The sequence below is a fragment of the Schistocerca americana genome, chromosome 3 (genome assembly GCF_021461395.2).
Source record: "Schistocerca americana isolate TAMUIC-IGC-003095 chromosome 3, iqSchAmer2.1, whole genome shotgun sequence".
Lineage (NCBI taxonomy): Eukaryota > Metazoa > Arthropoda > Insecta > Orthoptera > Acrididae > Schistocerca > Schistocerca americana.
In genome coordinates, this window is record NC_060121.1 from 869,031,567 (window position 1) to 869,044,627 (window position 13,061).

A 13,061-nucleotide genomic window follows, 5' to 3' on the forward strand; every position below is an offset into this window, starting at 1 on the left:
CCGGAAGATTTGCCAGTAGCTAAACCATCTGCTCATGAAAGCCTTCATTGTATGAACTCGTTGTGTGGAAACACAGACAAGAGAATACATTATCATCTTAACTATTTGAAGATAATGATTTCAAAACTAAATGCATAATGACTTACATGATAAACACCAGATCCAGTTGGTATAGCAGGCTTCCAGACAGAAATTCCAACTAAACCTGCTGTATATGGACTCATACCATGGTATGCATTTCGCAGAGCAATTATGTCATAGTTATTCGTGTATGATCTGCAAAGCAACATGGCAAGATCATTGGCTTCAGAGCCACTGTTCACAAAATACACAACCTGAAAGCGAGAGCAGATAATGTATAAATTCCATTGTCCATGACCTGAAGTAAAATAGAACTTTGTAAAAATAATCATTAATATGGATAGCACTAAAAACAAAATATCTGTTTCCAGGTCTTTATTGCTGGTTTCCCATTTACTTATTATCTTTGTCTGACCCATCGTAGTGGGCATTTTTTCTAGTAAACTCCTGGTTAGTCTCATTCTCTTGCTCCTTTTGACAGATGAATGAGCCTCTCTCTTGTTTACCCTGTGTCTGTTGCCACTTCATTAGTAATGTTGTTTTCTGTCTAGTCCACCATAGTATTTTTTCAAGACAAGTTTTGGTATTGGTGTTTTTCCCATTGTGGTTTTCATTTCATCTTGTGTAGCTATCTTGATTTTTATTTGTCTCTCCAGCATTTGTTTTTACTTGCTTACAGTTCACATATTGACCATCCTTCTACAGTGTTGGATGGTTATAATTCTGCCCCCTCCCCTCTTTCTCCACCACCCGACGACACTCCTACCAACTCCTTTTGCTCCACTCCCTCTCTCTCAGTTTTTCTCCTAAAAGAAAATTCATACAAGAGTGTGAGCAATGTCCTCATATCAGCTAAAAAAAGCTTCATTAAATGAGCAAAATGAAACTGGGAAAAAACTGTCAACAGTCAGATAAAACCATGAACTGCGAAAATGATTTGTACTGACATATCTCACAACACAGTAAAAATAAATATTTATTTTGGTGTCCATAATAGTAATAAAGTCAAGATATCAGAGATATACTCATGAAGACAACTGCCCTTATAAGAGAGCACTTTTTTCCGACACCCAGCAGAGAGGGGCATACACAATGTGCCTTGTCAATCTCCTGCTCAGCACTTAAGGTTCTACATGGTCTACTATTGTCAGCTTGCCTTCTGCTTTTATATACCGTGAACACCCCACAGTTGCTAGACAGATCTACTTTTTGACAACATTCGCTATCTTTGGACCTCAAGTAGGTTGCTTCTGGAACTAGTTGTGTTCTCAACAGCCAGGAGAAAAAAGAACAGTGCGAGGTTCTGCAGGGCCACGTGTCCCAGCTACTTTTACAACAGCAACAAAACTGTAAGCCCCAAAAGCCCCTCCGCCATATGTCACAACAACAAATCCACAGTGCCAGCACTAGTAGCATTCCAATCAGTAAAAGAGAACTGGCAGTCATGAATCAAGCAGCTGATTTCGAAATTCAAATCATATGAGACAATAAGTTTATCAAGTTAGCTTGCAATTTTTTCTCTCTTGTGGACTGAACCTGCAATGTATCAGTTACTTAAAACTCTTACATCATTGGTAATCCCCAACCTATTAACAGTTTCCAATAGTTGCATAAGTAAACAAAATTATCTCACGTTGCATGAGTAGCAAATCTCTGCAGCATCAACTGGAAATGTTCTTTTGTATGTTAGGAGTGCCAGATGTCCTGTGTGATTCATCGATTTCTGTTGTAGCTCAGAATGCTCCAATCAAGAGGCATTAAAATTAAAGACCCTTTTTTGAAAGAAGTGCTTAAAATAGCTCCTGAATTTAAATGGACAACATCCTTTAAAAGAACATTTTGCAAAATCAAGAAATTGCAGAGCAGTTGCTTAATCCACACTCTTTTATTGTGTGCACAGTACTATTTCACAACAGTTAAAGTTCTATCATCTGGCATAAACTATAATAATAAAAAATATTTTGTTGTACACTAATGGGAGGGGATCCTCAAGTCCAAAATATCATATAAGGAAATATGCAGCTTAAATAACTAAATTCACACACATTAAAAAAGATAACAGGACATTACTTACAAATAAAATCAGTTAATCAACTGAGGTCATCCTCACCTCATTGTTATTACACACAGAGTTGCTTGTATGCCTAATGTAGTTCTGTCTTCACTTGATATTCAACTAACAGTTATGTTTTCATTTAATAAAATGACAGGAATGTGTGGACTGACAGCATGGTCCATACCCTCATAGCTTCCATTTTGTGTATTTCCAGAGGAGTAGGGAACTACTGCCATATATGACTTATTTTTTCATAATTTATGTTTAATAATATGTCCACTGTTGTAGAAACAGATGTAAAACACATATCACAAAAATGATATGATCATATGAGTTTATTGGCCAGGAGACACCATGTGGTAATTCGGCTGCACAGTGCAAGTCTTTCTATGTGACTCCACTTTGATGACTTGCATGTCAATGAAGAGGAGATGAAAACATTAGGGAAAATACAAACATCCAGTCCCTGAGTGACAAAAATATCTGAACCATCTGGGAATCGAACAGAGGACTCCACAATCTCGAGGCAGCAACACTGAACTAGACTACAAGCTTTGGGCACAATACATACAATTTGTGGTATTCAACAATTGTATCAAAGCACTGCCATTAACAATTGATTACTAAACCCTCAAAAAAATTATGATTGCTGGCCTTGCCACAATGGTAACACTAGTTTCTATCAGATCATCAAAGTTAAGCACTGTTGGGGCTTGGCTAACACTTGGATGGGTCACCGTCCGGGTCAGCTGAGTACTGTTGGCAAGCGAGGTGCACTCAGCCCTTGTGAGACCAACTGAGGAGCTACTTGACTGCGATGTAGCAATACTGGTCATGAAAACTGACAACAGGAGGTAGAGCAATGTGCTGACCATGTGCCCCTCCGTATCTGCAGGCAGTGATGCCGAATGGCTGAGGATGACATGGTGGCCAGTCACTATCGTTGGGCCTTCAAGGCATGTTTGGATGGCGTTCGTTTTTTGTATGGTATAAAACAGGATGTTTTGTACTTAATTTGGTATGTAACATACTATTGGAGATCTAATAATTGTAATTAACTAATACGTAACCTATAAATTATAGCTTGCATTGAATAAAATGTGGAGTAGTAAACTTAATGATGGTTTTCTAGCAATGTAACATTTTTCCCCCTTTAGTGTTCTAAGGTTAAAGAAAAATAAAATATAAATAATGTATTACTTTACAGTTACATGAAAATAATGAAGAAATTATAGCTAAATCAAACAATGGAAAATCCAGGATAAAATGTAACAATATTATGAAGAGGAAAGTTGCTACTCACCATATAGTGGAAATGCTGAGTCGCAGATACACACAACAAAAAGACTGTCACAAATAAAGCTTCCGGCCATTAAGGCCTTTGTCACCAACAGACATAGGCGTGCGTGTGTGTGTGTGTGTGTGTGTGTGTGTGTGTGTGTGTGTGTGTGCTCACCCACACACACACACACACACACACACACACACACACACACACACACACACAATTCACATACACGACTGCAGTCTCAGGCAACTGAAACCACACTGCAAGCAGCAGCACCAGTGCATGACGGGAGTGGCATTTGGGTGGGGGTACCCAGTCACCACTCCCATCATGCACTGGTGCTGCTGCTCGTGTGTGTGTGTGTGTGTGTGTGTGTGTGTGTGTGTGTGTGTGTGTGTGTGTGTGTGTGTGTGTACATCTACTGTTGATGAAGGCTTAATGGCCAAAAGCTTTATTTGTGACAGTCTTTTTGTTGTGGCTATCTGCGACTCAGCATTGCTATATGGTGAATAGCAACTTTCCTTTTCATAATAAAATCATAACTAAAGGCATTTCATCAATTCCCATGCTACTAACTAAACAAATTCCTATGTATTTATACTTTACTGCATAGCTTGTTACATAAGTTCACAGTAAAATGTTTCCCAGCATCCACTTACAAGTAGTGACATGAAACACAATATTTAGAATATTAACACTCTCACTAATTTCAATATCAACAGGGTATAGAAAAAGTCCACATATTTTCAAACACTAAAATGAAACATCAAATTTATTTAAAAACAGCTCTGACAAGTTAGTGTTCCAGATAGTTTTTGATCTTAGCAGATATTCAGTATTTGTTAGGATAGCACACTTATGTTAGATGTTGAAACCAGGATTGCTCCAGACTGAGGGATACAATACACCACAGCCTCTTCTATATATGAAGGAAATCAAAGGACTTACAGGACTTCCACAGCTCCATCATCTGAGGGTAAGCCAAATGTAGCTTCTGTCTTTTTCTACCAGTTACTCTCCATTGTTTTCCTTAGTTGTTTGGTTGGTTTCATGTCTGTTATTACTCTGCTTCTCATATTATTTTCTTTTCGGAAGCTGGGGTTTCAACTTCCTTATGGCTACAGAATGTCTGGTGTAACCATCTTACATTCAGTCAGTGGGTTATCAAAGCTTATATTATCCAGTCTCTGGACAGCCTACTGCTGGTACATTACCTACTGTGTTCTGATTTTATGTATTTGCTGCGCCCTCCATACAACTGTCTATCTGCATTATTACTCACTTATTCTCATTTGTACTCTTCTCTCATAACTGTTTTTAATATCCATATTTTATCACTGTTATTCCTTAAAGCTTGATTTGCTGTACATTTCTGAGCCACATGTCCACGTGTCCCTTGTTCACCACATTCAGATACACATTATCTGGCTTAAGTATGTGGGGTATTGCCTGTGACCTATAATATGATTTATCACTCTTAGTATCCTGCTCCTTTGACAGTCTATTTTTAGAAGTCATAGCTCTTCATAAAGCGCCTCCGTAGTGCAGCGTTAGCATTACCGCATACCACGGAAGGGGGCCTGGGTTTGATCACCAGCAGGGAACTGGGTGTTATGTATCCTTCATCATCATTTTCATCATCATTGATGAGCAAGTCGCCGAAGTGGCGTCAACTAAAATGACTTGCAATATGGTGGCTGAACGCCGAAGGGGATATCCCGGCCAATAAGTGCCACACGATCATTTCATTTCATAAATCCTTCCTTATCTCATAGTATGTGGTCTCTATAGATACAGTTCTCAATATGGACCTTTTTGTAACAGTTCGTCACGAAACAAGGCATGGAAAAAAATATCTGTTTGCATGTGTGGGTGAGAGGGGGGGGGGGGCATGTCCATACATACCAGGACCGAGAAAACCAACGATTTATCTATAGTTTGAGAGAAGCAGATGATTCTATTTTTCAGAGTCCATCATATTGTTCAAAGACAAAGTGTTTAAGGGTAAATCCATGAGAATTTGCAGAAATTTATTCACAGGGGAGAGGGGAAAGACTCTAATATTAACATTTTTATGTAAATGAGTTGGTCAGTATCAAGATGTACCATGCCATAAGAATTAAATTTTACAAGTGAAACAAAAAAATTATTGTGTATCAGAGAATTGATGATTATCTGCTTACTGACAATTCTGTAATGAATAAAAACTAACTCCAGATCCAGGGGATGGAGTTGTGGGGGGGAGGGGAGGGGGGGGGGGATGGTCGGCAAGTAGAGCCCCCACCCCCAACTTCTAAAGCATATGGACAAATCATGTTTTCCATTTCCATGAAACCATATCCAAAAATATAATGCCCATAAATCTATTATAAAAAAATTAAAAACAACATTGATTCTAGTGCTTTTTCCTCAAAATGTATAGGTTTTCAGCAAATGCGATCCATTTCCATTCCTTTGGTTTGTTCATAACATTTTTCATCAAAGGGGAAAAATATAAAAAATTGGCTGAAGAGTTTAGTAAAATAACCATCAATCTGTTCACCAAAAATTCCAAAGATTGAAAAAATGAAACTCAAGTAAAATGGAAATCATACCAAAACTGCTTGTAATACCCATATCTCAGAGACACAGGTGACTGGTGTAATGCACACATTCATCACAGTTTTCTGAGTTTTTCTGAGAATGTGGTTCCGATATTTTGTCAGGTGCTACAAGGGTATACCATTGTTACTAACTAGTGGCCTTAGGAAATGCTTTCTTTGTGGCTTGTGTACCTTAGTAAGTTGTGTTGACACTATTGCTCATGTTCTAAGATGCTTATTGTAAGTATTTGGTAAATCTGCAGTGTCTTCTTCTCAACTTTACTGGAGTATGTAGGGAACATCATCCAACAGATCAAATACCTGCCTTTTGTACTCCACACATGATATCAGCACCACATCATCCTTGTAAGCAAGCAAATATATAGTTATTTGTCCTCCTGTAGAATTGTAAATGCTAGTTGTTCTTCCTTCGAGACATTACATTGCAGTGTTTGTACAATTTCTACTGGCATCCACCTGTTCTGTATTCTGCAAAGCATGGTAGACAACCAGCTTTCACAGTTACAGTCTTTTATGTTTATACTTTGTGTGTATTCCCTATGCCCTTCAGATGAACACCAGAATGGCTGCTTCGAAATGTCAAAGTGGATTGCTCATCCCATTTGCCTGTAGCTGAGCTAGCGCTCTGCCTGTAAAATTTCTGATGTCAGTAAAACATTATAATATAGTCATTATTTCTTTCTTGCTTAACATGCCTTGCTAGAGTCAGAACTATGAGAATCAAATAAATTTTTGTGAATGTATCTTCGAAGTTATCTTCAATTCATGAATTTTGTTTACGTAAAATTTTTTCATATTTAGCTTCACTCACAAATTTTATCAAACTGCTCTGGTTTATTAGTTTATTTGTTTTACTTCCTATTTTAAGTTCCTTCCCACCGCAAGCATGTCTTATGCATTCGCCTATCATTGTTCTCTCCAATTCTGTCAATGGGCTTTTCAACTTCATCGAAAAAAGAACCAGTTCCTCATTCCCTTCTTATAAATATTCTTTTTTTCTTTAATGACTCCCAATCCTAAACAAGACATATTTGATTCCTAAATTTAGACAAATTATGTTAACACCAGCTAACTATTTTTAACTGTTGATGAATGTGATCATCCACATCCTTTGTTAATCTTTTCTGATACCTTAAGTTTTAACATCTTTTTTCTCGTCTTACAATAACAAATCTGTTGTCAAACATCACAAAAAAGTTCATTCTTCTAATTAATTAACACTATTACTAATACATCATGTATCAAAGTTCTTACATTTAACTTATCAGGCAGTTTGGCTGTCAGTTTTTGAGCATATTCATGTAGCTTTGGATGCATAAAAAGGTTACTTGTGTGCCATAGTGAATTTGCTTGTGTGACCAAAGCATCTTTTACTTTCCTGTTAAAGAAACAGAGAAATCATAAATTTGTATAAACCACAATAAAAGATCAGTATTAAAAAGCACATCACAGAGTACATTTAAAATGTAATGTAACATTTCATTTACAACTTTACTTATCACCTTGTTATTTCATTTTTATTCATACAATGAGACTTTTCAACATATTACAGTGTAACAGTGATTTGTGAAAGTTTGCCTCGATGTACATAGCACTGTTACTATCCATCTACATTTTCATTCCACGGTAGTATGGCAGCAATAGAGGTTCTGTAGTACAAGTGTTGCAGGACATAACAATGTTTCAACAGTGACTACATTAGGATGTCATGTGTGTACAAGTGGTTGTCAGCAATTTGAAAGAACATCTGCCACTGCACATAACAACATATGAGGCTATCAGCGCTGTAGTAGCCTAACCCACAGCACACTGGTTGTGGGAATGGCCACTGGAAGATACTGACGTTTGCAGAATTGATGTGTAAGGTAGTGATTGTGGCACATAGCATGATTGTGGTATACATAACATGGTATGGCATCCGGTAATTGGCTATACATGGAGTTAACCGTAATAGTGTTTTTAGACTGTTTTTGTGTGGGTTAGGCCACTATTGTGTCGGCGCACTTGGCCGTAATACAGGAAACGTGGGATAGGCCGTTATTGCTTTACACACTGTAGTCGAACATTGGACAAGATACACGTGAGGCATTAATGTTCATCATCCGTATCATCATTTACAGGGATGGTGTTGCCACACGGCTGTGCAGATGTCTTCAAGTTATGGTAATAACCCTGGTACACCGGGAGTACGAATTGCAGCAAGGTCATTAAATCGGACTTTTTCAATGTGGTAATAGCATGTCCATTGGCATATAGTACAACCAGAGTCTCAGTAACTTTCAGCCCTCGTTTAGCAAAACTGACATCAGCAAACAGGACATTTGACTCATTGGAGTACTTATAAAACATGATATGGGGAGAGGTTGCTTTATACTGAAGCCTCTGAATATGGAACCATTACACCCTGGTATTTTGTGTCAAGACTTTACAGTTACGTATGTTTCTCTTTAAATGCACTGTGGACATGAAATCATTCCTTGTCATTGGTATAGTGGTGAAGGGTGGTTGTTTTTCTGCAGTGATAATGACATTCATCCAGTCAGAGGGTGTGTATATGTTTGAGTGAAATTTATAGTTCTTCACGATGATACCGAAGTCCTGGTCACATGGTAGGTATGAATGCCCACTGACTAGAAATTTATGGTGGATTACTTCTGGTGTGAAGTCTGCATGCAGAACCATGAATTGACACAGTAAGGCCATTTTTATTTTTCGACTTTGCCCGCCACACTGATCTGAGTACATAATCAGTTGCTTTGTTTGGACGTTATGTTTAATGTAATGCATGAGACACGATCCAATTTCTTGCGGTCCTCGGGATGCTTCGCCCTCACTCCATACATACGTCATAGCTTTCTTGGTACATAGGTCGTGTATTCCAAGGCAGTATGTCCACAATTGCCACTAGTAGTAACAGATACCTGTCGTGGGTACTGGTGTCGGTAAAGTCCTCATCAAATCCAAGGTAATCATGACCGTATCATTGTCCTGATGCCTCCCATCTGCTGCTTCGCGATGCATTCCCATCTGCGCACTCTCAGCCTTTCATTGATGTAACTCTCTTTCACGTCCCCATTTACCCTTCTCTTCCGTGCATGATGGGAGTGGTGAGTGGGTACCTCCACCCAGCATGTTTGATGTTACAGGGGTCACATTCACATCAGGAATCACTTACAGGGGGATGAAAGGACAAATGAAAGAAATACCATCTGATATCTGCAAAATGTTCTTAAAGAACGTTTTACACACCTTCATGTCCACTCCCTCTTCATTATGGAAATGGTATAGGCGTACTGTTACTCAATGCGACTCTGTAGTACCAGAGGAATATGCGGCTGCGGTAGGGACTAACTTCACCATACCAAAAATGTATGCCGACTGCAAGTCAAAACTACCTAATGCATAGAACGAGCCAAATCGATGTTACTGGTATTCAGATGAAAAATGTCGACCATATTCCTTCTGACACATGCATGCTCCGAGGGGGGGGACATTTCTTAGGCACTACATTTCCCTTCACATTAATGTATTTTTCCCCTTTCGATCACTTTTCTTTTCGAATGTTCCATGCCCACAGGCATGCATTCGGGACCCGTTTTCTTCCTCATTGCAGTGCAATTACGGTACCAGTACTACGATCCCCCTCTCATATGTCCATGGCAGACGTAGTGAGTGTGGTGTCCTTCAATGTACCGGGTAGATTGGGCTCTGTTAACATGACACGTAACTCATCCATTGTACCACTTGCTGCTGGCTGAATTGGCTGTGCACATTCCATGTCTGAGGCCTCAGTAGTAGTGTCCCATCAAGATAGGTCTGAAATGGAAATGTTTCTTATCTGTACCAGTGTCCATATCAAATCATATGAGTCCAACAAAGGAACATAACATCATCCTTACCTCACAATGCGGCTTCAACATCATCGCCAGGGCTACTGTACATGTCGTTCTGTGGTACACACACATAGACACACACACACTAATGACCATTCAGAGGTGTGTCGATCACAATACTGTGAGTCTATACTGCAGCTGTGTCCTCCGCTGGCCGTCACAAGCTGTATGACAAATGGTACGCTGTCCCACCGGCCTACTCGCTATGCCTATGTGGCATAGGCCACTATTGCACCCCATTTTGTATGGCACTGCACAGTGCATAAATCACACCTGATGTTGCCACATTGTCCGTGGTGTCCAAATACATGTCCAGCAATTGTAGGATGTAATGGTAGAGGCATAAAGTGATGTTCTGTGTGAATGTCCCATTTTTTCCAAAAATGTAGGTTAGGCCACTATTGCACTGATAGCCTCATATTTAAGCATCTAGCTACTAAAAATTATATTTGTTCACATAAATGATATCCTCATAGATTGTAGGAAATATATATGTAACACTAAGGTCATCATTATGAAAGTGCCCATAAATTATTCAGAGGGTAAATACCAGAGTCTGTGGAACCCAGCCAAGTGTGATTCCATGAGTTCACAAATAGAAACAGTGAGTGGTATTAAATACATCAGCTGAAAATACATGTTCATCCCATAACATGAACACTTTTTCATTTTTCGGTCATCCACTGTATTCCTTAGATTCCATTAAGGAGCGAGTGTGGAACAAGTCAAGAAATACATTAAAATGAATATAGAGATATTCAGATTTTATAACAACTGGCATATTGTGTCAACAGTGAATTATCATTACACCACAGCACACTATTTGTGGTTACAGATGCTAAATTTAACATCTAAATCTACATGTACAGTGTGTCCCATGAGGAATGGTAACTATTGAGGTACATGACAGGAACGATCATTCGAAGCAAAAATGACTAGTAAACATGGGTACTAAAATGAATGTCTTAAGAGCTACGAGCACTTGCTCATCTTCGCTTTTGTGAAATACATATCTTCTACTGAACAAGTACCCAAAGGTCTAATGATATGCATGTTAGAGCCCATGTTTACTAGACTACTTCTTCTTCTTCTTCTTCTTCTTTTTTGTCCATACTGTCTTCTCCCAAAATATAAAGAGCTTGCAGTAGAAGAGATTTGTTTTACAGTATTGAAGATGAAGAAGTGCTCATACCTCTTAAGGTACATATTTCACAGTCCTTGCTTACCAGACATTTTGCTTCTGTAGGAACTCAGGCATGGATGTGTGTGATAAGATATGACACAAATCCCTACATTAGGGGTCACTACTTTATTTACATAACGTATGTACATTATTGTGGACCAACCATCCTAACATAACACAGGTTGAGTCCAGACTAGACTGGCAGAAAGTATCTACTCAGTGTCACTCAATAGTAAATGGAATGTTGGTTGCACAAGCGTGTGTGACCACCCACATCGTTGCTGTCTGAAGACAGGGCATAGGTGGACTCTTTCTCGTGGGCTGGAATTGCAGGTGTGCATGACTGGCCGTGCTGTGAGTGTTGGTATGAGGCATGACTGGATCATTTCTCATAGAGATTGTAGGGTATGAGATGTCAGGTTGAAATTGATACTGGGACAGGGGTGGCAGATTGCATGGCCTGCACCACAGTTGTCATCTGATGTGAGAGAGAGTTATTTGAAACCAGCAGATTGTATGCCATTACTTGGTCACATAGCTGTTGCAGTCATTCAAGAGGGAACAGATGTTGTGGTGATAGCTTCTTCTCTGTAACAAGTCGCCCACCAGACGTCAGTGGAACCATGGTATGCTGCTGGAACATCTTGTTTAATGCAGTAACATTGTTCTCTAGGAGGTGCCAAAACTGCAGTAAGACATTGTTGAGGGTATTGTCTTATCTGGTAGGTAGGTGCCTTCAGTAGCATCTGTGATTCAGTGTACACAATGCGAGTTGCGCAACATGGTGGCGAAATGTGTGTGGCCATTGGCACTTCTGTGCAGAAGAGCTGAAACACAGGTGGAATCATGTGGCATGAAATTGGCATCCCCTGCATGACAAGTTGTTATGTCATCCAGCAGCTGCTATAGGGAAGTGTCTTCCCTTGTGAGGTGGTGATTGGGCTGAGTTACCTTGTCTTGGTGTCATTCAGATGGGGGTGTGATTTCATGGCCAACTGCCACAGCAGTCATTGGGCAAAGTTGTGATACTTCGGCCCGCTGGGATAGCATCGTGACAAAGGTGATATGGTCGGTGAATTCACATGAGTTCAGGTTCTTGCAGTTGTGAGGCGACTGGAGGTTGCAGCAAGACAAGATGGCCACCACTGTTGACAGCATTGTTGATTGTACAAAATAGTAGGGCAGAAAATGACATCCGACCCTGTTCAACTGGTTGAAACGTACGACCGTGAAAATGTTTACTGTCTGAATGCAGTGCAGCCAAAACAATAGCGTCAATAAGAGCATACGGTCATACTAGATGGGTAGTGTATCTCTCTCTGGCACTGTAATGACACTTCATAGCTGAATTTAAGTCTCATGGAGAGTGTTGAAAGTGCCACTGTGGAGCACCAAACATGTCATTTATATCTCCATATCCATACAAGCAATTTCTTGTACACTGATGGAGGAACACTGTAGATGCAATCGGTGGTCAACACACTATGCAGTTGTATCGTTGTTTCAGGTCTGAACACAAGCTGATGTGTTGCCCATGAAGGTTCTAAGTCATAGTGTGACACATAAAACAAGGATGCAGCAAAATCACTGTCTGTTCATGTGAAACATGTAGTGGCAGAGTGCGATACTGGTTGCATTGTTGTTGCATGGCAACTGGTTCAGTAGTAAAGCAAGAAAATATGGTGCGATGAGGTAGTCAGTGAGGTACCAATGTAGGAACTCCGGCAAGGACAAGTGCAATATGATATGACATGAATTCATACATTAGAGTTCACTACTTTATTTACATAACAGACCAAATATCCTAATATAATGCAGGTTGGGTCCAAACTAGACTGGCAGAGAGTATCTACCCAGTGCCACTCGATAACCAGAGATGATGTCTTTGGGAGTCGTGCTGGTCGAGTCCCCACACTTCAGACGATCGTTCCTGTCATATCCCTCAATACTGACGATT

At 39.6% G+C, this 13,061-nt stretch overlaps 1 protein-coding gene across 1 annotated transcript in view; it reads right to left on the reverse strand.

Annotated features, from left to right (window-relative positions):
• Nucleotides 1-13,061, reverse strand: part of LOC124605308 (alanine--glyoxylate aminotransferase 2, mitochondrial-like) — a 153,636-nt gene that overhangs the window by 49,141 nt on the left and 91,434 nt on the right. Inside the window, exons 4-5 of the mRNA XM_047136890.1 lie at nucleotides 7,283-7,406; nucleotides 147-335 (exon numbers count right to left, since the gene is read on the reverse strand). Coding sequence (XP_046992846.1) covers nucleotides 147-335; nucleotides 7,283-7,406 — 313 coding nt within the window. The remainder of the gene's footprint in view (nucleotides 1-146; nucleotides 336-7,282; nucleotides 7,407-13,061) is intronic.